The sequence below is a fragment of the Lotus japonicus genome, chromosome 4 (assembly GCF_012489685.1).
Source record: "Lotus japonicus ecotype B-129 chromosome 4, LjGifu_v1.2".
Lineage (NCBI taxonomy): Eukaryota > Viridiplantae > Streptophyta > Magnoliopsida > Fabales > Fabaceae > Lotus > Lotus japonicus.
This window is the reverse complement of record NC_080044.1, coordinates 24,815,626-24,842,322: the sequence shown is the minus strand read 5'-3', so window position 1 is coordinate 24,842,322 and position 26,697 is coordinate 24,815,626. Positions and strand designations below refer to the sequence as shown.

General features: G+C 36.0%; 4 protein-coding genes across 4 annotated transcripts; 2 read left to right on the top strand and 2 right to left on the bottom strand.

The window, feature by feature from the left end:
* The first annotated feature begins 3,792 nt into the window (after positions 1 to 3,792).
* LOC130712531 (pentatricopeptide repeat-containing protein At5g39710-like) lies at positions 3,793 to 4,984 on the top strand. Its single transcript, XM_057562362.1, has 2 exons — positions 3,793 to 4,478; positions 4,594 to 4,984. The coding sequence occupies exons 1-2, from the start codon at positions 3,793 to 3,795 to the stop codon at positions 4,982 to 4,984; spliced, it is 1,077 nt and encodes a 358-aa protein (XP_057418345.1).
* An 879-nt stretch (positions 4,985 to 5,863) lies between these two features.
* On the bottom strand, positions 5,864 to 6,823 carry LOC130712530 (uncharacterized). Its single transcript, XM_057562361.1, has one exon. It carries the CDS (start codon positions 6,821 to 6,823, stop codon positions 5,864 to 5,866), a length of 960 nt encoding a protein of 319 aa, XP_057418344.1.
* A 603-nt stretch (positions 6,824 to 7,426) lies between these two features.
* On the bottom strand, positions 7,427 to 14,333 carry LOC130714244 (ycf3-interacting protein 1, chloroplastic). The gene is made up of 6 exons (XM_057564138.1): positions 13,937 to 14,333; positions 13,815 to 13,859; positions 13,232 to 13,345; positions 11,675 to 11,755; positions 10,050 to 10,214; positions 7,427 to 7,676 (listed from the first exon to the last, which is right to left on the bottom strand). The coding sequence occupies exons 1-6, from the start codon at positions 14,204 to 14,206 to the stop codon at positions 7,587 to 7,589; spliced, it is 765 nt and encodes a 254-aa protein (XP_057420121.1). The 5' UTR covers positions 14,207 to 14,333; the 3' UTR covers positions 7,427 to 7,586.
* Positions 14,334 to 17,904: 3,571 nt separating this feature from the next.
* LOC130711322 (transcription factor GTE1-like) lies at positions 17,905 to 26,011 on the top strand. The gene is made up of 8 exons (XM_057560885.1): positions 17,905 to 18,077; positions 19,049 to 19,264; positions 22,481 to 22,558; positions 22,795 to 23,019; positions 23,927 to 24,025; positions 24,128 to 24,186; positions 24,868 to 25,018; positions 25,662 to 26,011. The coding sequence occupies exons 1-8, from the start codon at positions 17,994 to 17,996 to the stop codon at positions 25,851 to 25,853; spliced, it is 1,104 nt and encodes a 367-aa protein (XP_057416868.1). The 5' UTR covers positions 17,905 to 17,993; the 3' UTR covers positions 25,854 to 26,011.
* The last annotated feature ends 686 nt before the right edge of the window (positions 26,012 to 26,697 follow it).

Sequence of the window (26,697 nt, the reverse complement as noted above, 5' to 3'; positions counted from 1 at the left end):
ATTTTGCTCATTTCCCTTCTAAATTTCTAAAATTTTTGCTTCTGTTTGGGACTTTTCTCGGTTGTCTATGTTTGTTGCTTCAGCCTCTTCATTTATCTTTGGTTCCCTCTTCTTTTAACGAGAATTTTGTTGTTATCCGAGAGAGAGAGAAAAGAATTTTTAAAGTTGCTTCAAGTTAAGGACTCATTGCTTATTTAAGCAACGTTGCTAAGTTTTTAGCAGCTAGCAACGACAGCTCAACCAGCTCCAACGGGTCCAAAAAAAAAAGCAACATTGCTTATTTTCTCAAACCACGTTAAGCAACCTGCGTTGGAGATGCTCTAAGGACTCGTTACTTATTTAAGCAACGTTGCTAAGTTTTTAGCAACTAGCAACGACAGCTCAACCAGCTCCAACGGATCCACAAAATAAGCAACGTTGCTTATTTTCTCCAACCAGGTTAAGCAATAACCTGAGTTGGAGTTGCTCTAAGGCCATTGCCTATTTGGCCTTACATTGTCCACGGCCCGAGGCCAATCGCAAAACAAGTGGCTGACATAGCCTAGGGTCAAAATCCAGTGAAGAGGTTAAGGTGGAGTGAAGCGGGAGAAGAAGATGACAAAGGTTGGTTGAAAGAGGAAAAGAAAATGAAACACCATAGAAACAATTTCAAGGACATAGTAGAGAGGAAGATGGAGGAAGGTGGTGACAGAATATGAGGAATGAAATGAAATAAGAGGCAAAAAGAAAAAGATATCGTAGAGAGGGGAAACATACCTGAAATAGGTAGTAGACTTTCTATGAGGAGGGGGAATCACCCATGAAGGGGGAGGCAAAAGCCTAGAAGATGCTAGTGCAAGGAGTTTCAAGCTTCTGCTGCTTTTCTTTTGGTATTTTTAACGACATCTTGCACCTAATTTGGAGTATGACAAGATTAGTTCCGAGGGTAATTTTCTGGTTAATTTCTGATACTCCAATCCAAATCCATTTAAGAGTAAGGCTATGTTTGACACGTTTAGCTGATAAGCTAGCTGAAAGCTGAAAAGCTAGCTGATAGCTGAAAAGCTAGCTCATAGCTGAAAGTTGATGAGCTAGCTGAAAGCTGAAAAGCTACGTAATTGTAACAAAAGTGTTTGGTAAAACTAGCTGTTGAACAAGCTGAAATTGTAAAATGACATAAAATGACATATTTGTATAATTATTTTTATATTTAACATTACTTTATTTTCACATTAATACCTATAGGATATTAATATTAAAATTATTATAACTTTAAATATTTTAATTTGACTTAATTTATTTATCATCTTAAAAATAGGTTTTCCGAAGGAACAAAAAAAATCATCTTAAAAATATAATGGCTATGTTTGGCACGTTTAGCTGATAAGCTAGCTGATAGCTGAAAAGCTAGCTGAAAGCTGAAAGCTGATAAGCTGATAGTTGATAGCTGAAAAGCTACGTAATTTGAACAAAAGTGTTTGGTAAAACCAGTTGTTGAACAAGCTGAAATTGTAAAGTAACATAAAAGGACATACTTGTATAAATTTTTTTATATTTAACATTACTTTATTTTCACATTAATACCTATATGATATTAATATTAAAATTATTATAAAATTTTTAATTTCACTCAAATTATTTATCATCTTAAAAATATAATATTAATTTTTACTTATTTACTTTTCTATATTTTTATTAAATTAAATAGAATAAAACAAATAATTTGTAATTTGTAATATAAAATTATTTATTTTATTCTGAAGTAGTAATTATTTCTGTGTGGGAACGATGTACATATGAGACAAGTGTGATAACTGATAAATAAATAAGTTTTTTTTTGGTACATCGAAAAATGAGTAGGTAAATAGGTTTAGTAGAAAACATATAAGGCTAAAGGTGAAATTGTGATAAAATAGTAAGGATAAAAATGAGAATATATTTAATAAGCTATAAGCTTTAAGCTTTAAGCTACCTGAGATAGCTTATAGCTTAAAGCTTTAAGCTACTGAAATAAGCTCCTTCACCAAACATTTTTATAGAGCTTTTAAGCTAGTCAAATAAGCTATAAGCTAGCTGAAATGGCATGCCAAACATAACCAATATTAATTTTTACTTATTTTATTTTAACATTAATACCTATATGGTGGAATTTTAATAAAATAATAAGTATAAAAATGAGAATAAATTCAAGGGTTAAAAACTATAACCGTCTCTGAACTTTGAGCGAGTTTTGAAAACCGTCCCTCGCCGAAAAATTATCTGAAAACCGTCCTCGGACTTTTAAAAACAAATTTGACCCGTCCCTCCGGCCATCATAAGTCCGGCCACCGTGCTTATTTGTCATTAACGATCCTATGTGGCACTGCCACATCAATTAATGAATCTAGTTGGATTTTTTTCTTTTCCAATTAAATTTAATCATTTCCAAATCCTAATTAACTAATTAAATTTCATTAATTCTAATTAAACTTTCATCTTCATCAAATTTCCAGGACATTTCTTACTGAAGCAGAAAAAAGAAAATTCCAGAAACACCTTCAGCATCCATTTCTATTTCATCTTCATCTTCATCTTCATCGATTCTTTCTAAAACATCTTCAGTTCTATTTCTTCTGTGTATGAAAGCAGGTTACAGGTATAATTTGAATCAAAGCCCATAATCAGTTATTTCAAGAATCAAGCAAAAAGCTAACTTCACAGGAAGAGAAAAAAAACTAAGAACAAACCCAGAAAAAAAAAGGAAAGTTCACAGCTTTGGTTTGAATCGAAAAAGCCAAAATATACTCCTCTGGAAACCCATTTCTGCAACCCAATTCGAATCAGGGTCCTCTAACTCTGCAATTCCACATGCCCAATCGAATCCTCTACAATTCCCAATCTCGAAACCCTAACTCTAATTCCTCCTAAAATGGGATTGATCTGGGTACTCCTTGTGCGCCGATTGCAGCCACCACACTGCCTCCATCCGCGCCGCCGTGTGCCACGCGAGAGCCGGTGCGGACGCGGAGCTGATCGAGGCTCTGTCGGAGGGGTGGCGGAGGTCGTGGTTTTGGAAGAGGAAAGAAGAGAACTGTCTCTTGATCTGCCCAGTTCCCCTTCTGCCATAGGAAGAATACGAGGTTGTAGAAGATGGGAGAAGAAGAACCAATGGAACCCTAAATCATCAGAAATTGGGGAAAAAGACTTAGATTGGGTGTTTTGATTTTGTGTTGATTTAGGGATTTAGGGTTAGATAATTAGGGAATTTTTTATTTTAAATTAAAAAAATTACACGTAGGATTCATTAATTGAGGTGGACTGACACGTAGGAGTTCAGCCCACACATAAGCACGGTGGCCGGACCTATGGTGGCCGGAGGGACGGGTCAAATTTGTTTTTAAAAGTCCGAGGACGGTTTTCAGATAATTTTCCGGCGAGGGACGGTTTTCAAAACTCGCTCAAAGTTCAAGGACGGTTATAGTTTTTAACCCTAAATTCAATAAGCTATAAGCTACCTCAGATAGCTTATAGCTTAAAGCTTTAAGCTACTGAAATAAGCTCCTTCACCAAACACTTTTATAGAGTTTTTAAGCTAGTCAAATAAGCTTTAAGCTAGTCAAATAAGCTATAAGTTAGCTGAAATGACATACCAAACAAAACCTAAATATCTAACAATTATATGATATATTTTTTTAAATGAACAATTATATGATAATTAAATCTGGTCTAATTGTCATCCGAGTATAAAAAAACATTACTTTGACATACTCCTCCCCCTAAAAAAAAATAAATAAACCAACTGAAGTACATTAAGAATTTGACCACCCACTTAACATGTATCCCAACTCAATGAAGCTCCTCCGTCTTTCATTCACTGCCACCCTAAAAACCTTTCGCCGCCACATGCTCCGTAACGTCGTGTCGCCGCCGAACGTTAACTCTTACAACGTCGTGATCCGAGGCTTCGCCGCCGCTGGGAGCTTAGAACCAGAATCGTGGCCCAACACGATGATGATATCAGCGAAGAAGAAGGTAGCTGGGTTGATGAGTGCAATGACTGAGAAGGGTGTGGAGCCAAATTCGGATTCGTTGAATGAGGTTATTCAAGGTTTGTGCCGGGAATGGAGGACAAAAGAAGCTGAGGAGGTGTTTGAGGAGATGAAACGGAAGGGTTTTGCACCTGATGAGAAGACTTACACGTCTCTCATTGATTTGTTATGCGACTACGACGATAAGACTGATAAAGCTGATAAGGTTTTGCGTGAAATGATTGATAGAGGATTTTCACCCTCAGTTGTTGAATACAACAAGCTTATTCGTGCATATTGCTGTTATGGGTATTGCCAAACCCAGAAGCTGGAGAAGGCGCTTGAAATCAAGAAGGAGATGGTTGAGAAGGGCTTCTTGCCTGATGCTCACGCGTATTCGGTGCTTTTACGCTCGAAGCAAATACGGTCAAGCATGTCAGAAGCTTTTGATCTCTTCCGAGAGATGCTTCGTGAGGGTGTGGAGCCAATGGCGTATGCTTATGTTAATTTGATGGATCCATATTGTCATAAAGGTGAATTCAGTAAGGCTTTTCATATGCATGATGAAATGATACACAAGGGTTTTTTTGCCTGATTTTGTTACTAGGTTTTCACTGTCTCTTGTTACTTGCAACGCGCTTATTCACGGGCTTGGCTTCTTGGGGAGGGCTGAGGAGGCTCTGGCGATTTTGAGGGGAATGGCAGAGATGGGTTTGTCCCCTGATACTGTTTGTTATACCGCTGTTGTATTTGGGTTTTGCCGAATCGGGGAGCTGAGGAAAGCGTATGATTTGAAGCTGGAGATGGATGAAATGATTCTGAGTCGTAAGTTAGCTATCCATCCCCTGTCTGGAGACGTGTATTGGTCACTTATGGGCGAAGAAGGCGGCCTGTTGGATGAGGTTAATTATACTAGAGTGGTAAATGCTTATTGTGATGATTGCTTGATGAATTGTCACACTATGTTGATTCGCAACAACATGCTATCTATGACTTGAGAAGAAAGCTAAGATAAGAGATGCTAAGGAGATGCTTCTGAGTTTTTTAGGTTCACTTTATATTTAATAGCATCTTAGTTTTGTGACTCAATATCTTTGCTTTCTGATGACTCAGATTATAAAGAATTTCTAATGGATGCTGCATTGTTGTGGATGTATGGAACCTGGCCTTGAATAGCTTGGTGAAGTCTATTCAGTGGGAGGTTCGTATTGAATTGGATGAAGTAATAATGGGGCTTAGTTTCAACTTCCAAATGATAATTAGAAGCTGACAAAGATTTTGGATTGCCTCATGCAACTTAGTTGTAGTTATTTAATTGATCTGTTAGTTTTATACAATCTGCAATACACAGATTTAATCTACTATACTACAAGTTCAGTATGTATTTTCTTGAATTATGTTTAATTTTTGTTATAAAAGAATTTGACCAAAAAAAAAAACTAAAGTTATCAAACGTATACAATTTCGACGTAATTTAAGTATATTTAGATTTTATTGACCCAAAAAAAAAAGTATATTTAGATTTTTAACTTAGAAAAACTACAAAAGAATAAACTTTTACAGATTTTGGAAGCAAATTCACTTTTGAGTAGAAAAATTTCCAAAAAAAAATATCTTGCTTATGTAGACCAAATGTGTGAAGACTAAGATAAACAGATTTTACATGATATTATGTGCTCCAAATGAATATAACTTTTGCAAGATCAGAAGAATTGGCGCAATCATTTTTATTGTGAAAAACACCCTCTGCTTTCTTATTAAAAGTTAATGAGTAAGCATGTAGCTCATGCTAACTATTATGTAAAAAGTGGTAAAACAGCCTCCAAATACTGAGTAAAATTTTTATTCCACGCTTCATCTAAACGATTTCATCATCCTCAAGTACTCTGTGCTTCTAAGAAGGCTTTAAAATCTTCACTGGCTTTTCTTAAATGAGCAGCATTGCAAGATGCTGGAGAGGCAGGGTGGGGTGTAGTAGACGATATAGAAAACCGAACATGGTGAGGCGCTGCATCCGATTTTCTAGCACTTCCTCTAGAGGAACCATTCTTGAGAACCCCTTTAAGCTCCTTCTCAAAGACAAAGGCTGATGTAACAGGTGCATGTACATCACTAACACTGCATTTGATCAATTCCATTGGCAGATCATAGTAGGAATTTGTTGTGTCTCCTTCAATCTCATGGAGTAATGTAGAAGAAGCCCAAGAACCACATTCAAACTTCTCCAAAGAAACTCTACTGGATATTGCATCTTCCATTTCTGATCCTTCCTTTCTTGTTGATTTAACTGGCTTTGCTTTCCCAAAGCCTGGAAGATACATACAGCATTTAAACTTTTCTTCTTCTGCAGGTGTTTCCGGGTTCTTGCCACTCATAGGACCTTCTTCAATAGCTTCAATTTTCGGGAAGCTGTAATCATGCTTGTTATGTTCCATAGCATTTGGTTTGGCCAAGCAGAGATCAAATTCATCAAAGGGTGCACTTGCCCTTGCTTCACCATATGACTTGCTCCTTCTCCTTAAGTGGATTTCTTGAATCACATGCCGATCCTTGAATATCAAGTTACTGGCTTGACATGGTGATTCTGTACTCCCACCTTTTGATTTCTTCTTCTTCAAAGTAGAAGTGACAGGTGAGGAGTTGGCTGAATTTGGAAGACTAAGGCTCATGAATTTCGGCTTCGGAGCTTGTAATGATGGAAGATGAAAATCAGTGGTTGCCCAAGTTGTCCTAACATTTGGTAGAGCACTATCATAATTCAGTGATAGTGCATCCACCATAATGCGATTTTCTTGTTGTGAACTCTTGTTGGTTGAGATTTTGGGTTCTGACATCATTATTACGGTAAAATCACCTTCATGTTGAAATAGGATGTTTGGATCAATTTCCCTTTTCTTGGAATCAATTCTGACACCCAAACATATAAGCTTTTCTCTAGAATTAATCTTCCTTTAGAATCAATTGTAGAAGAATATACAAGATATGCGCAAAGTGCAGGGATCCCAAACATGCACACAAGCTACTTTTTGGAAGCCAAGCTTTCCGATAATAGAGATTTCTGCATCAGAAACTTGACTTGCCATGGATTTGTAGGAGAGAATGTAGCTGACAAAGTTGCTAATAAAAAAATTGCATAGAACGTGAAGGGTGTCCAGCATGTCCCTCCACACCTTAGTCGTGAAGATCATGTTCTGTCTCTAATCTAGATTAATTAAATCTTTTACCATAAGAAAATTATTTCAGAGTATATTGATTATAATGGTCAATTGCCCCTTACATTTATATAATTACTGTATGCACATCACGATTGAAAACAAGAGTCAAACATTAGAGAAAATCACAACCTTTAACTTCAACGTGCTAACATCAACCCCACAGAAAAGAAAAGAAAAAACCAAACATGGAGTCATGTTTGAACACAAGAATCTGGGACCAACCACAAAGAAAAATTATTGCTAATGTACATTTACTGGGTAGAAAATAAACTATCAACGGCCACAAATATTGGCTACCTGTGATGAGATTAGTGAAAATTGAGATTTACTAGCTCATTTCAAATAGTGTTACAATATATACTGAATTTTAGTGCAATGTCAGTTACTACTGGAGGGAATTGTAAAACAAAATCAAAACTACTGAAACACCTATAATAATCGGGAAAGCGGTAACCAAGTATAGAGCTCCATACCCCTGCAGGAGAAAGAACTTTCCTCAATGCAAAGCTTAAAGGCTTAACCCAGACAAAACCAATAATATATATATCAAATAAAGAAAAATGAAGCTAAAGAATAACAACTCCCCATATTGCTCCACCAAAATTAAAAAAAAATAGACTGAGAAAATAGACTAGCTAATGTGTATCAGAAAGTCAAACTACAGACATTTTCTTACAAGGGTTTTTCTTAATGCCAATAGGTGTTTGACAGTTGGATTCCAATGGGGCAACTGGGTTCCAACAACCTATTTCTACGTTTATTTCTTTCAAAATTATAGAACTTAGACCGGTGACCGACTCGATCAAGATAATGAGTAGTTAAACCCTTCCACTAACCAATTCAACCGGTTTAACAGGAAGCAAAAAGTTATATTTCCGGAAGTTGAAATTCCGGAAACATAAAATTCATTTCTTGAAGTTTAACTTCTGAAAGTTATATAAGGATGTTTTAGGATTTGCAAATAGTAAATTTGGGTATGAAAAAAGTAATCCTCAGATTTATCACCGAAAGCTAAAATTTTGTCATGGCTTCCTAAAGCAAAGCCTAAGTTTAAGAAACCCAACTACTTTTCAAAGTTTAACATCTATAGTCAGTCTTCATAGTCCTTTCTACTTTTCCCCCTCACTCCCCCAACTTTTCTCTTCATTTTTCTTGTTCTGCAACTGCCAATCCACAAAAGCAAGTCCCAACACCAGCAGCCGGAGATGCCATGTGTGGGACTGGGAAGGTAGCCGGGTGAGAGACTGGCAATTTTATTTTGTTTTTTATCTTTCAAGTTGCCATGTCCGAGTCACCGGGTTCTTTCAAATCCGGATTGTGTGCTCCGGTCTGCACCAGTTCACACCAAGGCAAGAGCAAAATGGATATGGCCGATTTCTTTGTCAAAATGAATTTTTGAAAACTGCTTTCTTTACTGCACCACCTAAATTTGAGTAAGCAACCTCAACCCCGTAAACAATTTGAGAGAGGCCAACCTTTTCCCCTAAAGTGGTGTGATGGGCACTACTTATGATTATCACTGCCTGAGCCAAAAATGTCATCCACATAAACAACAGAATAAATAAAATGACCAAGTGAAAAGGAAAAATACAAAGGTGCTGGCCAGGCGGTCTCCGCCAAAGCCACCAAGTTCAGGTTTCCTTTGTGTTAGAACAGTTGGGAATCTGTGGCCATAATTGCAAGAAGCTTTTCCTGATTATCACCTTGAGGACAAGGTGAATCTTTTAGGGCAAGGTATTGATAGGGAACGACTCCTAATTATAAAGGTCTACCGCCACAGGAAGGGTAGGGGTGCGGCAAGGAATAATTGAGTCAATTTCTGGTCTTAGTTAGTTATGTTGAGTCAGTTATTTCTGGTTATGTAACTTGTGTCAGTTATGTTTTAGAAAATTGAATGTGGGCAGTTATAAATAGGATGTGTCAAATTGATTAATTTTCAGGAAATTCTGAAGTAAATTGGTAGGGAGAGAACAGGCTCTCGAACATCCAGGATTTGTATGTGACTACTAAGAGGAAACTCTCTTGTTTCTATTTGAATAGATTCCAATCTCTTTCAAGTTTCAATACTTATCAATTTGATGTTAGGACCCAATTGCAAGGTATGAGCTTGAGTCCCACATGGAAATATGGGATTATAATGTAGACTTTATAGGGCCTTGGGCTCTCCATCGACAATAGCTAGCTTTTGCCGTATGCCTGAAGCTGGGGCAATTTGGGGGGTGGAGGGTTGATGGAGGTAGAAAGAAGGGGAAGAGGCAGGGCAACAAAGACAGACTCAGATGTGGAAAAAGCAAACCCAAAGAAAGGAATAAAATAAATAAAAAATTCTATTAAGACCAGATAACAGTGAAGAGCATGAGAGTAACACCTATAACCCTTTAAAGATCAAGTGAAACTTAGGAAGATCCATTTAAGTGACCGAGTTGAGAGTTTATCAGCACATGAAGAAAGCATCAAAGCCCTTGGTGCAGCACGGTGTGAAGGATCCACTAATATACATTATTAATTAGGAGGAGCTAATCAGCACATGTATAATGAGTGATATCTAATACTACTCATTATACATGTGTATTAAATCTAAATTATTGTATACGTGCTTGAATCAATTTATTCTTAAAAAATAACTTGTGTGTATATAAATATGTACCAGCACGCCCTACAAATAATTTGTAGACTCTAAGTAAGTTTATGGCCACACCAAATTACTTGATTATAATTACAGCATCGTAAGTTAAATTGAAATAGATATGTTGACCAAAAAAAATAGAAATAGTTATGGTGGCCAACTAAATAATGCAAGCAAACCAAAACAATCACAAATTATCTAAAGAGCAGGTTAGGAACTGACCACAGCTGGGGGAACTTCTGTCTCATCATCAACATCTGTATCTTCAATTTCCGCAGCAGAGTCCCAATCGACATTAAGTTTCTTTGCAGCCAGTTGAGGATCAATTCCAGTGTCGGTGGCTTTTGCATAGAGAGATTTGCTGGGCTTTGTCTTAGGCGCTTCAGCCTATCCAATTTTGAAAGTTTAAAATAGAAGCAATTGATTGAACATTCATTTTGAAAGAAAAGTAATTTGATATTAAGGAGATGTGTGTGTATCTAAGTATCTATCTATCTATATAGATATATTATATATATAGATATCTATATATATATGATGGTACAAATACAACTATATAAGAAGAAATTAGTTCAGGACAAAGTGGGAAACTTTGAAGCTTAAGTTTGAAATTACAGTTTTAAGATCCCTCATTATAAACTCTGCCACAAAAATCAAATGATTCAAACATATATAGAAGAGAAGCAGCAAGTTAGCAGCAAGCATATGTACACAAAGGTGACCGCGTGCACCATGCTTGATAACTGACACATAATCACACTCACGTTCAACCATGTTATCATAGAAAATTCAATTATAAACAAATTTGTTACTAATTAACATCTAACATGGATGTTAATGCATTCAATTCTCTACTTCCATTTTATTTGCAACAGGAGCTTGTGATTCAAGGCTGAAAAGGAACAGCAATGAATAAAAGAAAAATTATGTCACTAATAAAGTCATATTAGGAAAAAAGAAAAAGAAACTGATACAAAAGATAGGATGAAAATTCAAAAACATGTATTCCAAATTTAGAAAAAATATTAATGGAGAAAAAGAAATAGATGTAAATTATAAGATTCCCGCTCTTACACATCTCCAGGGTAGAATTCAACGAATATGTAGTTCTAAAAATTTCAAGATGTGAAATTTTTTATTGTGGTGTGCCTGACAAGCTAGATCCTTGCTCCTACATGTCTCCAGATGTGAATTCAAGGCGTATGTGGTTCTTAACTTTTAAATTAGATTTGAAGAAAATTTTGTTTTGGTGCTTGACTGGATCCTCAATAGTCACTCCTACACTTCTCCATCAGAGAAATCAAGGCTAGCTCTAAATTTTTAAAACAGATTTGAGGAAAATTCTATTTTGGTGTCTGACAGGCTATATCTCAGCTCCTACGTAACTACAGGGGAGAAATCAAGGCTACATAGGTGTAAAGAAAGGCATTACTTGGTTGTTAGCTTTTTTAAAAAAATTAAACTATTTTAAATCATTCTAAAAAAGAATTATATTCTTAAGATTTTTAATTATGATATTTTTGTGATTTTCATCAATTAATTCTAGAACTAAATAAAGTAAACATGAATATTAAAATATATTTCGATGTTGAATCTTCTTTTATATATGTAAATAATCATACCTGCGTTATGGAATAAAGCAAAGTGACGCACAGTATTTTAAAAAACAATGATATGTATAGAACACTAAAAAGCAAAACCGTGGTAAGACAACACAAGGAAGCTGAAACAGAGTAAAGCCAAACTGTATAAAGTATAAACACAAAGCAATCAACAACCTCACATACATACTCAAGACATCATGAATGTTGAACCAGAAAGTATCACATCCTCAAATTCAATCATACCTCTAAATTAGGCCATGTAGCCAATTCCTCAGCGAGCATCTGGAGCGCAAGTTTATCCTTTGGAATTTTTCCTTCATTCACCTAGTAAATGCAAAGTCATTTTTTCTGAAATAAGTAATTGACCTTATATTGAGCTTAAAAGCCCAAGCCAAATAACACAATTACACAACATACCATTTCAAACAATAAATTGATGACTACTCTTCAACTTTAATAGCATTTTGGCAGAAGAACCTTATAAAAGGGCAGCTAAAAGGTACCAAAAAGACATTATCAGAAAGCTAAGAAACTGGAAGCAAGTTACATTTGCATTGATGTTAGCATAAATACAATTTAAAGTGCAGATCTAGAGGAGTTGAAAGTTAGGGAAGACAAAGTTAGCAGTCTCTTCAAAGAGGAAAGCATGGTCATGAATGTCAAAGAGAAAAATTTTAAGAACATCATTTGAGATTTTCTGTAAGTTACTTTGTGAGGTTTGTGTAAAACAAAAAAGATCATCGGTACCCTATGTGCGTGCATGTCTGAGTGGTAATATTCAGTAAATTAGGCTAGCAATGCAGCATCATACAATATATAGAACAGAGAACACAAATCACCTCATACATTAATCCCCTCTAATTATTTCACCCTCTTAATAAGGGTCGAGGCTTATCAAACCCTTCAGAACTTTGAGAAGTTGCAAACATCCAATGCCCAAAGGCCTAAACTCTCACTCAGTGACTAGATGCTCTCCATCTTTTCGTCCTTTTCATTAAATACACTTCCACATCTTACCTTTCACTATCTCAAACAAGTGACTACTCTAACTAGCTAATAGAGACTGGAATGATTAATATCCAAATCAATCCAGTGACGATACCACTCACATTAACAGTCCCAAGCACTTCCAAATAGTATTATCTCAGTTAGCTTCTCCCCTGACATCACCCCCAATATCACTCAAACACTCAATGACTCTGTTTTCTTCTCCTACTGCACCAAAAAGAGATTTTATATTTTTATTTGACTTCCACATGTAAAAATGACTCATGTGGTTGAAAGCTTGACTCTGAGTTGTTTATATACTTGTACATATTTTGGTGTGTAGTGGACCAAGGTAGACTCTGCAAACTTTATGTTCTGATTTGCAACAATCACAGTCACATCACATGTTCTGAAGTTTGCACTTACATGTCTATATACCACAAGTAACTTTCATTGTGCTGTTACAAGCAACAGTTTGAAATTGTATCCTATTCTCTCCTGGCCGAAGAGCCTCAACAGTATTTTTCTAACTATCACATGATATTTGGAACCCGTGTATGACTGAATAAATATCATAAACTAGTATGCTAATTCAATTATCATAATACAACTAATTAGCTCAAAATTAGAATTTAGGACGTTAACATTGGATCTGAACAGGTATTCAAAAGCCAAACACCTGTACCCTAAAAAATGTCAAAATGTTCATCCCAAACAATATTTTGAATAAACTGTAAAGCTTTTGGTATATCATGTAAAAGTGTCTATGCTTTTACACGTTAACGTATACTGGTTATAGATGAAAAATCTTACTTCTTCCAAAGCCACAACCAGATCCTCTCTTGTTGGGCCATCAGTTTCATCAATACCAAGTAATCTTCTTCTCTCAATGTCTCTGGGATCCTCAATCGTTATGGTTAATTTCACCTGGAAAATAGGATAAGGAAAGAATGACTAGATCATCATGGGCAAAAGACAACAATATTGGGAGATCACAGTGGTTTACTCAGCAAACATATGAGTAAAAGGAAAAAACTGAAACTTGTTCTCAAAATCTTAATGTTATTTTTTGGACCAATTTGACCCCAAAAGATCATACAATGTCTACACTTGACAAAAAACAAAATTGCCCTATGCTATCTTCTATGTCTCACAAGGTATATGGTCCTCGAGGGTTAGCTCAAGTGGTAAGAGCTAGGGGACATAAGGGTTGGGTGGTATGAAGGGTGAAGGGTACATGTTAGAACCCTGTGGAGGTACTAATTTACAAACAACTAACATTTGCCTATTAAAGAAAAAAGGTATATGGATCTTATATCATAAAATACCATCACCAACAAACACATCATTGATTAGTAAAGCAAAATTGGAAAATAAAAATGTACAAAGGGTTTACCTCCCCGAAGAGCATGTCCCGGTTTTTCTTGAGAAGCTCCAAAACCTGCACATGTGTATGGAAATGCAATCACGAAATGGAGGGAGAAAAAAAAATCAATATTTTGAAAAAACTAGAGGTACCCTTTTGATTTGCGCGACGTATTCAAGGTCCTCTGGAGTTGGATCCTCATCTTCTTGCTGTTCCACGGAGACACGCAGGTCAGTGTCCTCCTTCCCCACGGAAAGGATGGTTGAGGTTCTGCGATGGCGGAGCTTGGTGAATGATGCTCCATTGCCAAAGAGGGAGTGGGTGTGGTGGTGGAAGCAGGGAAGAGAAGAAGAAGAAGAGGAAGAAAGTGAAGGTGGTGGTGGTGGGGGTGATAGTGTTAGACGCAACGGTTGTGAAGCCATGGCTATCGTGGTTGGCTTCTATCTTATCATGTTTGATTTTGTTTCTGTTTCTTGATTGTTGCACAGTGGCAGATTTGCTTACGTAGCAGGGTGGTGAGCCTGCACTTTAGCGCCATCTAACCACATAATCTACAACCGAGATTACATAATAATCAATCAATGGCACCATTTTTTATTCTCTATTTATGCCTTTTCTTTATAGCATCTTCAACCGTGAAGTGCTTAAACACTATTTTGATGAGTTTAAAATGCTACATAGAATTTAAATAACTCATAAGTAATTGATGTTTGACAAAAAGAATAAACGATGCGATTTCGTTTTAATGACGATTTCTTATTTTACTTTTGGTTGGGTCTCATTATACCTCAAGTATTTACTTTTGGTTGGGTTCTGAATGAAAGAGAAAATATAATTTTTTAATCAACAAAACAACCACAAAGAGAATAAGCAATGTTGCTAAAAATTAAGCAATAAGGAATGACACGTCACTAAACTCCAATGGTTCCCCCAAAATAAGCAACGGTCCTTAAAAATAAAAACATCTATAAGGACATGCATTGAAGATGCTCTTAAATTGATTGGTTTTGTCTAAATGTTTGCCAAAAAATACCAATGAGCAAGCTAAACAACACTCTTTGACATTGTAATGATAAGAACATAAGTTTGAACTTTGTGAAAGATATTTATTAGGAGAGACATGCAACCGTTTCACGAACGGTTGCTGACATCTGTCAAAGACCAAAGGTCTAAAACAACAATATAATTGAAGAAGTGAAAATTAAAATAGGGGTGGCAAATAGGTTTCATCGGTAGAGCCTTCGTTGGACTCACTCTTTTTGGTGGATTGTTTCGAGAGGGAGTGATACAGAGTCACGTAGGATTGTCAACTAGGTAGGGCTCTGGTGCCAAAGGATGATTATGGGAGCCGAAAAAATGTGAAATCAAAAGTGGTAGTCCCTCAACCTCGCCATTGTGGTCATTGGCTCCTTTTTTTGCTGATGGATCCAGGCGTGTTGACGTCGCTGATGTGAGGCATCTTATTCATAGTCAGGTCCCTTTTGGGATTGTGTTCTCAATGTTTATGTCGATGTTGCATGGTGTGATTGCTCCTCTGGCACAACCCTTAAATAGTCGTAAGGGGAAGTTTTAGGTGAGGCCAACGAGGTGTTGGGGTTAGTGTTCCTCACAAGAGAGGTCGCCCTAAGATAATGTCTACCAAAGGAAGGAAGACGAAGGAACATCAGTCAGTGTGTGTAGGGTGTATTAGTGTGGTGGAGGATGAGGAAGTGGGTGTTAGGGGTCGTCAATCAAAAGAAAAAGTTGCTCGACCACATGGTCGACCCCGAAATGTGAAACACGGGGGCAGAGAGGAGAACATACATGGTTCGATGGTTTTGTGTGGTACATATGTGTTGGCTAGCACGGAGGACAGCTCTATTAGGGAGGATCAACAAATGTTTGAGGCCTGTCACGAGGGAGAAAATGGCTTTGCTCTTAGGGGACATTGTGGGAAATTTGTCTTCGAATGCTCCACCGAGGTTGCAATTAAGGGTTTTGCGGATAAAATTAATTCCAATCGAGCGAGATGAAGATGGTTTATGGCTTTTGGTGTTTTTTTGGGATTTTTGATGGTTGGTGGTGGCCTTTTGTGGTGGTTGGCTTGGGTTTGGTGCTTTAGTTTTGTGGTGTTTTTTTGGAAATTTTTCTTCAGTCTTGCGAGTGTCTTTTTGGTGTTTGGTATTTTTTTTTCATTTGGCCTTTTTCGTCTCTTGGGTTGTATTTTCATTTCTTAAAATTTTGTGTTTCAAGCGTTCTTTTGAATAGTATTTTTCTTAAAAAATTATTATTTAAAAGTTAATGTGAAATATTTAATTATCTCACAAAAAGTAATATTCTTTCATTCATTTAAATTGTCTTGATGAAACAAAAAAAATTGTCCTTATCATTATTAGTTATTCATATTTTTTTTCATCTATCATACATAAAAATTAAATGAAAATATTGATTAACTTTATTTTTATAATATCTACTTACTATATCATAAATGGTTGTGGGGAAGGTCTCCACGATGTAGGAGGGATTGGAGTGGGCGACGATCAGGGGGCGGTGGAGAATGGTGCTGGAGTTGGTTTCGGGTCTCCTTGCAATGAGGAGTTTGGTCTTATGTTATCCTCTTCGCCTTCCCTCTCTTCCTCAACCTTGTTCACCCAAAGAGGCAGTGAAAATTCCCAAACAAGAGGCAGGCCAAAGAAAGTCGGGGCTAAGAGCGAGAAGAAGGGTTTACATACGTCGTGCTTTCGATTGGCGACAATGGATGGCTTCGAGGTGGTGGCAACAGTGAAATTGTTGATGGTCCTATCTGAAGAGATGTCAAATCCTTATGGCGTTATGACTCGCGCGAGAAGTGTCATCTTGGTGGGGAAGTGCCTTGGTTTGACGTTCGACTGTTCATACATCATTGTCCATGGCGAGATCGCGGCTCAAATCTTGGCTAGAAGGCATTTTTAGCTCTTGCATAGGGAGGTTCGAGTTGTTTTGATGGTTTTTTCTAGCTTCTTAGCTGTTGTTGGGTGAGTTTCGTGGGCTTTATCAACTTTGCTGGGATTTATTGTCCGCCTAGCTGCCTTTTAGTGGCTGTGTGAGGGTTTGAGATGTTTTTTTTGTAGGGGCCTTTTGGTTGGGTGGGTTTTCGCGTTTTCTGGATGTGAGCTTTTTTGGAGGCTTCTTTTGATTGTTTGTGTTGTTTTTTTATCTCTTTGTCTTTGAGGAGGGTGTATTTTGTGTCTATCTTCTCTCATTTATATCAATACAATTTTTTCTTTCGAAGAAAAATATTATTTATTTTTAAAATTTATTATATAGTATAGAATCTATAAATTTACTACTTAAATACTAAATATATCATTTAATGGTTCATTATTCGTCATATATAAATATTAATTTATTTTGGTGTTTACAAGTATCCTCCTTTGGAGGAAATCCTATTCCAATCGGGAACATTCACATTACGGTGAAGTTAAAACAAATATATTTCAAAAAGTTAAAAATTAATTATATATAATATATAAATCATAGTTAAATTTTATTCATACACAATGTTGGGCCTAAAGTTCCTTTGGCGGAGAAACTCGAGGAAAGTAATTTGTGGCGTGGATTGTCTGGATTTGGTTCGAGCAGCGGAGAAGGGTAGATATGATTTTCAACAATATGACATTATGTTGATGGACATTCATCTTCTTCTCTCGCGGAATTGGGAGGTTAAGATTTGCCATGTATCTCCTGAAGGTAATGCACCGACAGACTGTCTAGAAGGAATTGGTGCGAAATTGTAACGTGTTGTTACTGATCTAGTTTCTCCTCCGTCAGCGGTGTTGCGTCTTCACTTCAGGAGGATTTGATTATCTTGTAGTTTTGTTATTTAATTTTTCTATTTACCAAAAAAAAACATATTAAATGATAATTTAAATTTAATTAAAAACACTTACATTATCCGTTTACTAAATATGCAAATATTAATGTTAATCTTTTTGTTACTAATGTATACTAATAAAAGAATAAAATTTATTAAAATTATATCATTTATTGCACAAAATAATATCAGTTATATTTTCCAATAAATTACTTTTTCCATTTTTTCTATTTCTTAATAAAATGGACAAATGCTGCATGTTGATATAAAGACCCAAAATCCTTTCCTTAAAAAAAAAGACCCAAAATCCAAAAGAACACAACACCGCTTTTTTCTGAAGCGTAAAATCACAGCACTCTCTAACTTGTTCGGTCCTGATGGATCTAACCTCTACTGCTCAGGTTGATGATTTGGAGGGTATTAAGCGTTCTGTTGATGAATTTCTTAACAGAGTTGACAAGGTAAACTCGATTTCAAGATATGATCGTTTCGAAACAATTCGAAATTTACAGTTTTCAGCATTTTAGTTGGTGCTCGTTAGAACCAAACTACACACTTTCTACCTCAGAAAATTGTCTAAAATTTATCATTTTTTTTTAAATTTTAGTTTGGGAGATTTCTGAGTTGATTTTAGGGGCTCAAAAGAATTAAGTCACAGATTGACTAGAGATATGACATCCTTATAAAGGGTTGTGCAACCCTCACCCCTAAGTTAGCTTTTGAGATAGAGTTAGATCTAACTCGAATCTTAATATGGTGGCAGAGCCAACCCTAGATCCGTTTATTGGAGAAACCCATATTTGAGCTACCAGGAAGATGTTCATTCCTACAAATTCTACGCTCTGGATGTACAGCCCTGAGCATGAAAGGGTGTGTTGAGAAGTCTCACATTGACTAGAGATATGATATGACCAAAACCGTTCTAAAGGGTAGAGCAAACCTGACCCGTAAACTAGCTTTTTGGGTAGAGTTAGGCCTAACCTGAATCTTAATATTCTGGTCTAGATTTTCTTGCGAATGTTAGAGTATTAGCTATAGTTGGGTAATCCGTAATCCTTCATTCTTGCTTAGCTCGCCAACAAACGCACTTGTTCTACAAATAAGATGCAACCATGTTTGCATAAAGCGTAGTTTCTATCAATCACTTGTAGTTTCAAGATAGTCAACTATCAGATATAACACTGGGTATCGGATACGTCACACACTTTTCATACAATTAGGATACAGGTATTGTATATGAAAAATACATTTCTCATACAATTAGGATACAGGTACAGCAGGATATTATAAAACACACACACACACACACACACATATATATATATATATATATATATATAAATAGAATGTATCAATACATCATCTGGGTATGATTATATAAGTTTCAAATTGTAAACTCTTAAGTTAAAGAATCTTGTATTGCCATGTACAGATTGAGAAGCAAGTGGTCGAGGTTGAACAGTACTATGAATCTGCCGGTAATGTTCAAGGTGATAATTCTAAAGGAGGCTCAGTTGTAAAAGAGAAGGGCAGGGAGAAGCATCTCATTGAAACGAAAAAGCCGCTGCAAGATGCATCTGATGTGGAAACTTCTGCTGCAAGGGGAATGCAGGAGCTAATGCGCCAGTTTTCCACAATATTGCGTCAGGCAAGTGCAAATACTTTGTGACGATGCACTTTCTCCCGAGTCTTCTTTTATTTGGATTTGATTTTGTTAAAATCAGTAACTGGACTTATGGTTTCTGCAGTTGTAGAAAATAAATTTTACATTTGATGATATTTGGATATTATTTAGTTAAAATCAGTAACTGGACTTGTGGTTTCTGTAGTTGTAGAAATATTTTTACATTTGATGATCTGGCAAAATTAATTTTCTTTTGAGCTTACCTTTTGGAAGGAACTTACCATTTTCAATATCTCAAAGCTGCAAGTTATGTGGGAACTCAATTTTCTTACTGCCAATAAACTTATTTGTCTGATTCCTACTTATCAGGATTTCCTATTTGTCTGTTTAGTGTCAATATTACACCCTTTGCCTTCCCTTCAACTTTTATCTGACTATTTACTTTTTCCGCTCTTCTTCCAATTGTTTAGATCTATGCTCTTATTGACTTTAGCCTTGTTGAAATTTGGCTTTTGGTAGAGCACAATGGATTTGATTGATTCATGTATCTAACTCAAGGCTTGGTTGTTGTTGCTATCACTCATGTCATAGCATCTTTGGTTCCTCCGGAAACTCCCATAATCACTTATGGGGTGAAGCTACAAACTATAGCTTCTGGGTACCGTGCTTTGGATTGTATGTGCTGGCCACCCATCCAAACACACTATTAATTTAGGCTAAGATTGTCAAACTTGCGAGGTTTATGAAAACTCGCTGGAACCGCTATAACTCATATGCTTATACAAGTTACCAATTTAATAATAAATCGTAGTATCCAAACAAAATCTAATATCATGTCCATCATTAACTTTCAACAGTCATAGTAAAACAAAGAAATGTCATAACTGTGACCATACAAATTAAAAAATGAAATGAATAAAGAAATTATAAGTTCATCATGCTTAAAATTAGAATAACTTGAGCCAAGATCATTGAAATTCGACACCTCTGTCATCAATTCATAAGGGCCTTCATCAAGTCATAAGGACCAAATCACACCAGCAATGGTAGATCAGAAGCAAACGTAGTTGCAGAGTGCTGGTCCTGTTGAAGAATGACCATAAAGAGGAACCTGAAATACAGTAGAGCCAGACAGGGTTCTAAATTGTGGACCACATCGCCTGATGTGGCCACAATATTGCGGTTGCGATGCCCTCCGCATTCGCATCACACTGCAGTTGTGGTGTGAATTGAAATCACACGAAATAGCTGTTACGAAACCGTAATTTCACCGCAACACTTACCCAACCAGCCGTTCTGGCCAGTGCAGGGTTCTGGTGGCTGCAACGACGAAGTGCCAGCCGCTGCCACTGGCATTCTGAAGATGTCAAGCCATAGAAATGGTGCTTCATCATTTGTGGATCAATGGTGTGGTTTGCATCATTGCATGTCTCTGTTTTGTGTTTAATCTTCTGTGTCGGTGGGATTGAGGAACCAGGAACAACATTTTTGTGTCTGCGTTCTTTTGGGATGGGTGAGAGAAATTAAAGTACGCATGTGAGTGTGTAACTGATGAGTAATGAGTTGGAAATTAGTTTAATAAAAAGGGATTTGGAAAATTATTTTCATTTGATGTATGGGAATGAATTTGGAAAATTATTTTCATTCATTGTATTTAATGTTAGGATTTGGATTTACTGTTTAATTGGGGAAGAGAATATAATTTTTCTTGAGATTATCATGGGAGGGAATGGGATCAGTTGGAGAGGCCAGAATAGATCAAAATGATACAAAATTAATGGAGGGAATGCAAAATAGTTTTAAGGTAAGAATAAGGCAGGTAAAATATAGAGAGGATTTTAAAAGGAAAAATAGAAGATGATGAAAACCTAATTAGAGGTAATTAGATGTTTAATTTTGGAGAGAATTTTCAATATATTAACTTTCTTATTTCTTTATTAAATTTATTTTAAATGATTAAGTAGAGTGATACAAGGTCTTAAAAAATTAATTAAAATCTATGCGATATTTTGCATAAAAGGTATAGGAATAATTACAATAGTTATAGAATTTTTTTACACACACTACACATGTAATACAAATTCACGCCGCAACACGCATCACAGTGACCACCATGTCCGCAACCGCAGTGACTGCAACTGCAATTTAAATCCCTGGAGCCAGGTATGGAAGTGGCAGAGCAAGAACCATGATGATTAGCGTCACAACAATAACATGGAAGAGCCTGATGATGAGTGCAGCCGGTGACAGAGCAGTTCAAATTGGAGGAACGCAGCCGAGCTTGACAATGATGCATCTTAAGAATCTAGAGAGAGAGAGAGGCTAGAGAGTGAAGTAGAGAGATAATTTGCTTTTGCTTTTGAATTTGTCTCTGTTAATGTTATTATGGTTCAATATTTGACACATGTGAGTATATACAGCCTGACTAGGTGGCGGTGGTTTAAATATTTTCAAGTAGCTTATATGTCACAATCTTATAAGGCTAAGGCTAATCCTACCTCTGTAGGATGGATAAAATTATTCATCATTTTAACGCACAAGAGTGAATTGATCGATAAGCATATACAATACCATGTTAGCAGTTATCACCAAACAATGGTTAAACTCATAATGGATTGTATAAACTTATACAATCATGCATAATACGGCGTACCAAATGAGCCCTAACAGAATCCTATCCACTGCTAACAACTTTAAGCCTTTAACTAACTTCTAACAGCTACATATTGATATTAATTTTACACTAAAATTCAAAATTAGGGATTTTCAGACAAATTAGCCAGTTATTTATGAAAAACTATGTGACCTTAAAATGGAAGGATGAGGAACTATGTGGCCTTAAAGTGGAAGGATGAAAAACTATGTGCATTGTTTTGATTTTACAATTAGTTTTTCTAGCTTTTAAAAGAGTGAGTGTTAGCTCTTCGAATGCTGGTAATCATTTAGCTTTATCTTTTACTCTTTTTTTGTATGACTAAGACTAAGTTATTCGACAATTGGATGTGTCCTACCTTTTAGCAAAAAGTTCATTATTTATGCTCATCTGCAGTGTCTAGTTTTTATGTCATTATCCACATTGCAGACTTGCCTAGTGGGAATTTATATTTTTTTTGAGATCAACTTTTCTTTTCCAATTTCCATTGTTTAAGTAAAATGCACTCTTCCCATTTTCTGTTGAATATATTAACCCTATTATGTTTCCTGTGAAAAATTAATGGTGACATATTTGACGCGTCTCAGATTACTCAGCATAAATGGGCTTGGCCTTTTCTGGAACCTGTAGATGTAAAAGGTCTTGAGCTTGACGACTATTATGAGGTAACGCTTTTCTTCATTTTAAAGCTTTCCTCTTGGTCTAGGCTATAGTTATAATATCCAAGTATGCTTGAACAAACTTCATTTAAAAAAGGTTTAAATATTTGTTTGGTCTGTGTTTTTGCAAGTAATGAACTGGTTTCCCTTGTTGACTATGTATCTTTCATGAAAGTTATTTGTTTGCTATTTGTTTTTTATTGTATTTCTTCTCTAAGATTTTTTTTAATTTCTATCCCTAGGTTATTGATAAGCCCATGGATTTCAGTACAATAAAAAGTAAAATGGAAGCTGAGGATGGAACTGGATATAAGAATGTACGGGAGATATACGCAGATGTAAGGTTGATATTTAAGAATGCAATGAAATACAACAATGAAAAACATGATGTTCATGTGATGGCAAAGACCTTGCTAGAAAAATTTGAGGAAAAATGGCTGCAACTCTTACCTAAAGTTGCTGAGGAGGTAATTGATTCCATAATAGTTACTTTTTTTGGAAAATGAAGCTTTCTTATAGTGTTAGAATATAAGTTACAACTTACAAGTACACATGACATGACCACAAAACCCTAAGCTTAAGGCAATGGGTGTGTGTATTCTTTATTATATATACATTTGTATACTAGCTAATCTACTCAATGTGGGACTTCTTTGAGTCTCCACTTGGTATTCTCTAATATACAGATATGTTAAAAACTGCTTGCATAGCTCATGTTAGGGTTCTAAATTATAGTCAGTGCGCCTGTTGTGTTTTGGCTGATGTTTAATTTTATCTATCTCTATTAGTTAATTTTAGTACAGTTTAGTATTGAGTCTGCTTTTATTATTTGAGTTGGGCCTATGTTGGGCCAGAGTCATTTGCTCAGTAGGGTTAATTTATAATAAATTACCGTACACTCTTAGGTTAAAGTATGATTTGAGTATTAGATTTGTGAAAGGGTTTCACACTTTCACCCTTGGAAGAGATTCTCCCTTGAAAGAAGGTTCACCTCATGTTAATCCATTAGGATTGTTTTCCGCATCCTTCTCTATTCTTGTTTATTTTCCAGTTTTAAATATTCAAAAATACCAAATATTATTCCTTCCCTCCTTTTACCTTGTGGCTGCTGTTAGGTAGTAGGTGGGATATAAGAGTTTGACAACCTTGCTTGCACATGCCAAGAGACTAGGTAGCTTTGTTTCATTGAATTTTTTTTTCTTTTTAAGGAGTATCTTTTATTGTCATATCTCTCTGGATTCTTCCTCTGTTTATCTTAATGAAATTAACAAACGAAAAATCTTATATATGGTTTTTGAAGGCCACACCTGCAGTGACAAACAATCATGAGTCATCCTATGTGGTGTATTACCTTTCTATATTTTATCATGGTAGGAAAAGAGACTGTTAGAGGAAGAAGCACTGGCTCAACTAGACATTCAGCTTGCTCAGGAGAAGACTTATGCCAATTTGGCTAGGGATTTAAGCGTTGAGGTTGGTTATTGCTTGCTAGAATTGCTTTTCTGTGCAGATCCTTTCCTTGATGTCACTTGGGAGTAAAACAGATGGTTTATGCTGTCAATTCCTGTTTTTCAGCTTTATCAGGTTGATATGAAATTGAAGGATCTCAAAGAAATGGTGATTCAGAAATGCAGGTTTGTGAGAAAAAATTATTCATCATCTTTCCTTGTCACTGAGATCAAATTTGTGTGGAGATTTGTTACTGTGTCTACTTCTGGTGTCCTATCTATTGAGGTTTAATTTTTATTTAAGTCTCGGCGTGTAATGATATTTTGATATCAAATACAATAGTTGCTTATGTTTATGAAAAATTACCGGTCTCTCTCCAGTAAGGTTTGTTTAAAATTTATGCATGTTTTTATTGAAAGTTGATTCAATAACAAAAGGAAAATGATTACTTTTTTTTCTCATTTCTCTCTTTCTCCGTCTCCCTCTTGTTGTCTATAGTGGTCCTACCCAGTCCAAACATAATTAATCCTGTGATTCAAACCAAAAAAAGAGGAAAATGATAACAAACGTCGTATTTCAAATAGTGCTATCGCAGTTTGGTGATATAATTCTGTTGCCTTCGTATATATTCTGTCATATAGTTTTTACCAAAAATTAACTATGAAAGTTATATCATCAGTAGTTTGATGAAGCTTTATCCCAACTTATTAACAATGGCACTGTTTGGAACTGTTCAAAGCTAAATTTGCAAGGAAATGTGAAAATGGCAATATTTTTTTTATCATGGTATTTCTTTTTTGTCAGGCCTGTGATTTGTGTAGATTATCCATATTTTGCATTGCTGACTGATGCTGACAATACTGTAGGAAACTGTCTCCTCAAGAGAAGAGAATACTTGGGTCAGCTCTCACCAAGTTGTCTCATCAAAACCTCAACAGGGCATTGGAGATAGTTGCTGAGAATAACCCAATCTTCCAATCTAGTGGTGAAGAGGTGGACCTTGACATTGATGCTCAGGTCTGTAATTATAGTAGTTATGTGGTTAATACTTTTCACTGGCATCCATTATTAGAATTTGGAAGGCCTAACAGTACCCCAAAAGTTAGCTTAGAGGTGAGCATTGCTCTAGTTGGCTATTTCTCTAGTCAATGTGGGACTTCTAACATACCCTCGTCACGCGCAGGCCTTGACACATGGAGTGTGAAATATGCAGGAATGAACATTTGAGGGTAGCATATTCGAGTGGTCTACACTTAATGGATCTAGGATAGACTCTGATACCATATTAGAATTTTGGAGGCCTAACTCTGATAGTTATACTGGTGCTCCCTATGAATATAGTTTTGGCTTATCAATAAAAAACTCTACCCCTACCCCTGAAGAATATGGTATCAGAGCATATCCTAGATCCATTTGTAGGAGACCTCTAATATACGGGCCACCCGATGATGTTCAGTCTTGGGCGTGAGAGAGTAGGTTAGAAGTCTCACATTGACTAGAGATATAATCCATATCAAGGTTGAGCAACCTTCATCTCTAAGTTAGCTTTTGAGGTAGAGTTAGGTCTCTCATTGTCTAACTTCATCCATGCTATCCTATCCAATTAATTTTCTTGTTTAGCTTGTTTCAAGCTGCTCATTGTGCTTACCATTATACGCAGAGCGACTACACACTATGGAGGTTAAAGGTTTTTGTAAAAGATGCACTAGAAGCTCAAGGAAAGGTTGCTGGGGGTGTAGCTGTTAATGATAACCTTGACAACAAGAAAAACAACTCCAAAAGGAGGAGAGAATTAATTGATTCTCTTGCCAATACAAATATAAAAAAGACTAGGAAACTATCCACTTTATGATTGAACTGAAGTTAGGAACGGTCGTAATAGAGACTAGCGTAGGGTAGCAATGGCTCCCCCAAACTTAAAAACCAATATCCAGTGTACAAATGTATTTATTAAGCATTGACAATTGCATAAGAATTTAATATTTAAGACTCTTGAGTCCTTGTGATTATTATGATTTTTTCATGGAGAAACTAAGACAAATTATAGTATTTTATCAAATATAAATCATTCTATAAAAACTAGATTCTTGGCTCTTTCAATTTTTATTCAAGCTCCTCCACTGGTTGAAGTTACTGAAGATTTTTGGAGTAGGCTAATCCAGCAGGGCCATTGTTGGTCTCTTTTCATAGTAAGATATTACTATTATGTTTGATGAAACCTTTAGAATTCCTTAATGTCCAGAATTTAGGCTTTGTTTCTGTAAGTGTGCTATTATGTAAGAAATCAACATCTGGAAGCATAGCAAGCAACGTTTGCGGTAGAAATGCCGGACCCAATCTTCTCCCGCACGTTGCTTTTAGGATCAATTTTTTTTTTACATTTTTGGAAAGTAGTTTTGTACTTATTTATCTAACACTTATTCATATTCATTTGCAAATATTACCATCTAGTGTGTAATTTGATTTATCATTTTTTGAGGTGATTACAATTTTATGTTGATGATTGATTTATAATGATATTTTTGGTAAAGACTTCAATGAAAGCGCAACTTTAGAATAGCTCAAAAAATCAATTGAATAATGTCCTTCAAATGGTTGAAAATTTTAAACTAAAAAAAGGCTTAGTTGTACTTTTGGTCCCCCAACTTTGACTTTTCTATGAAAATCGTCTCCCAACTAAGAAATTAGCAAAAAAC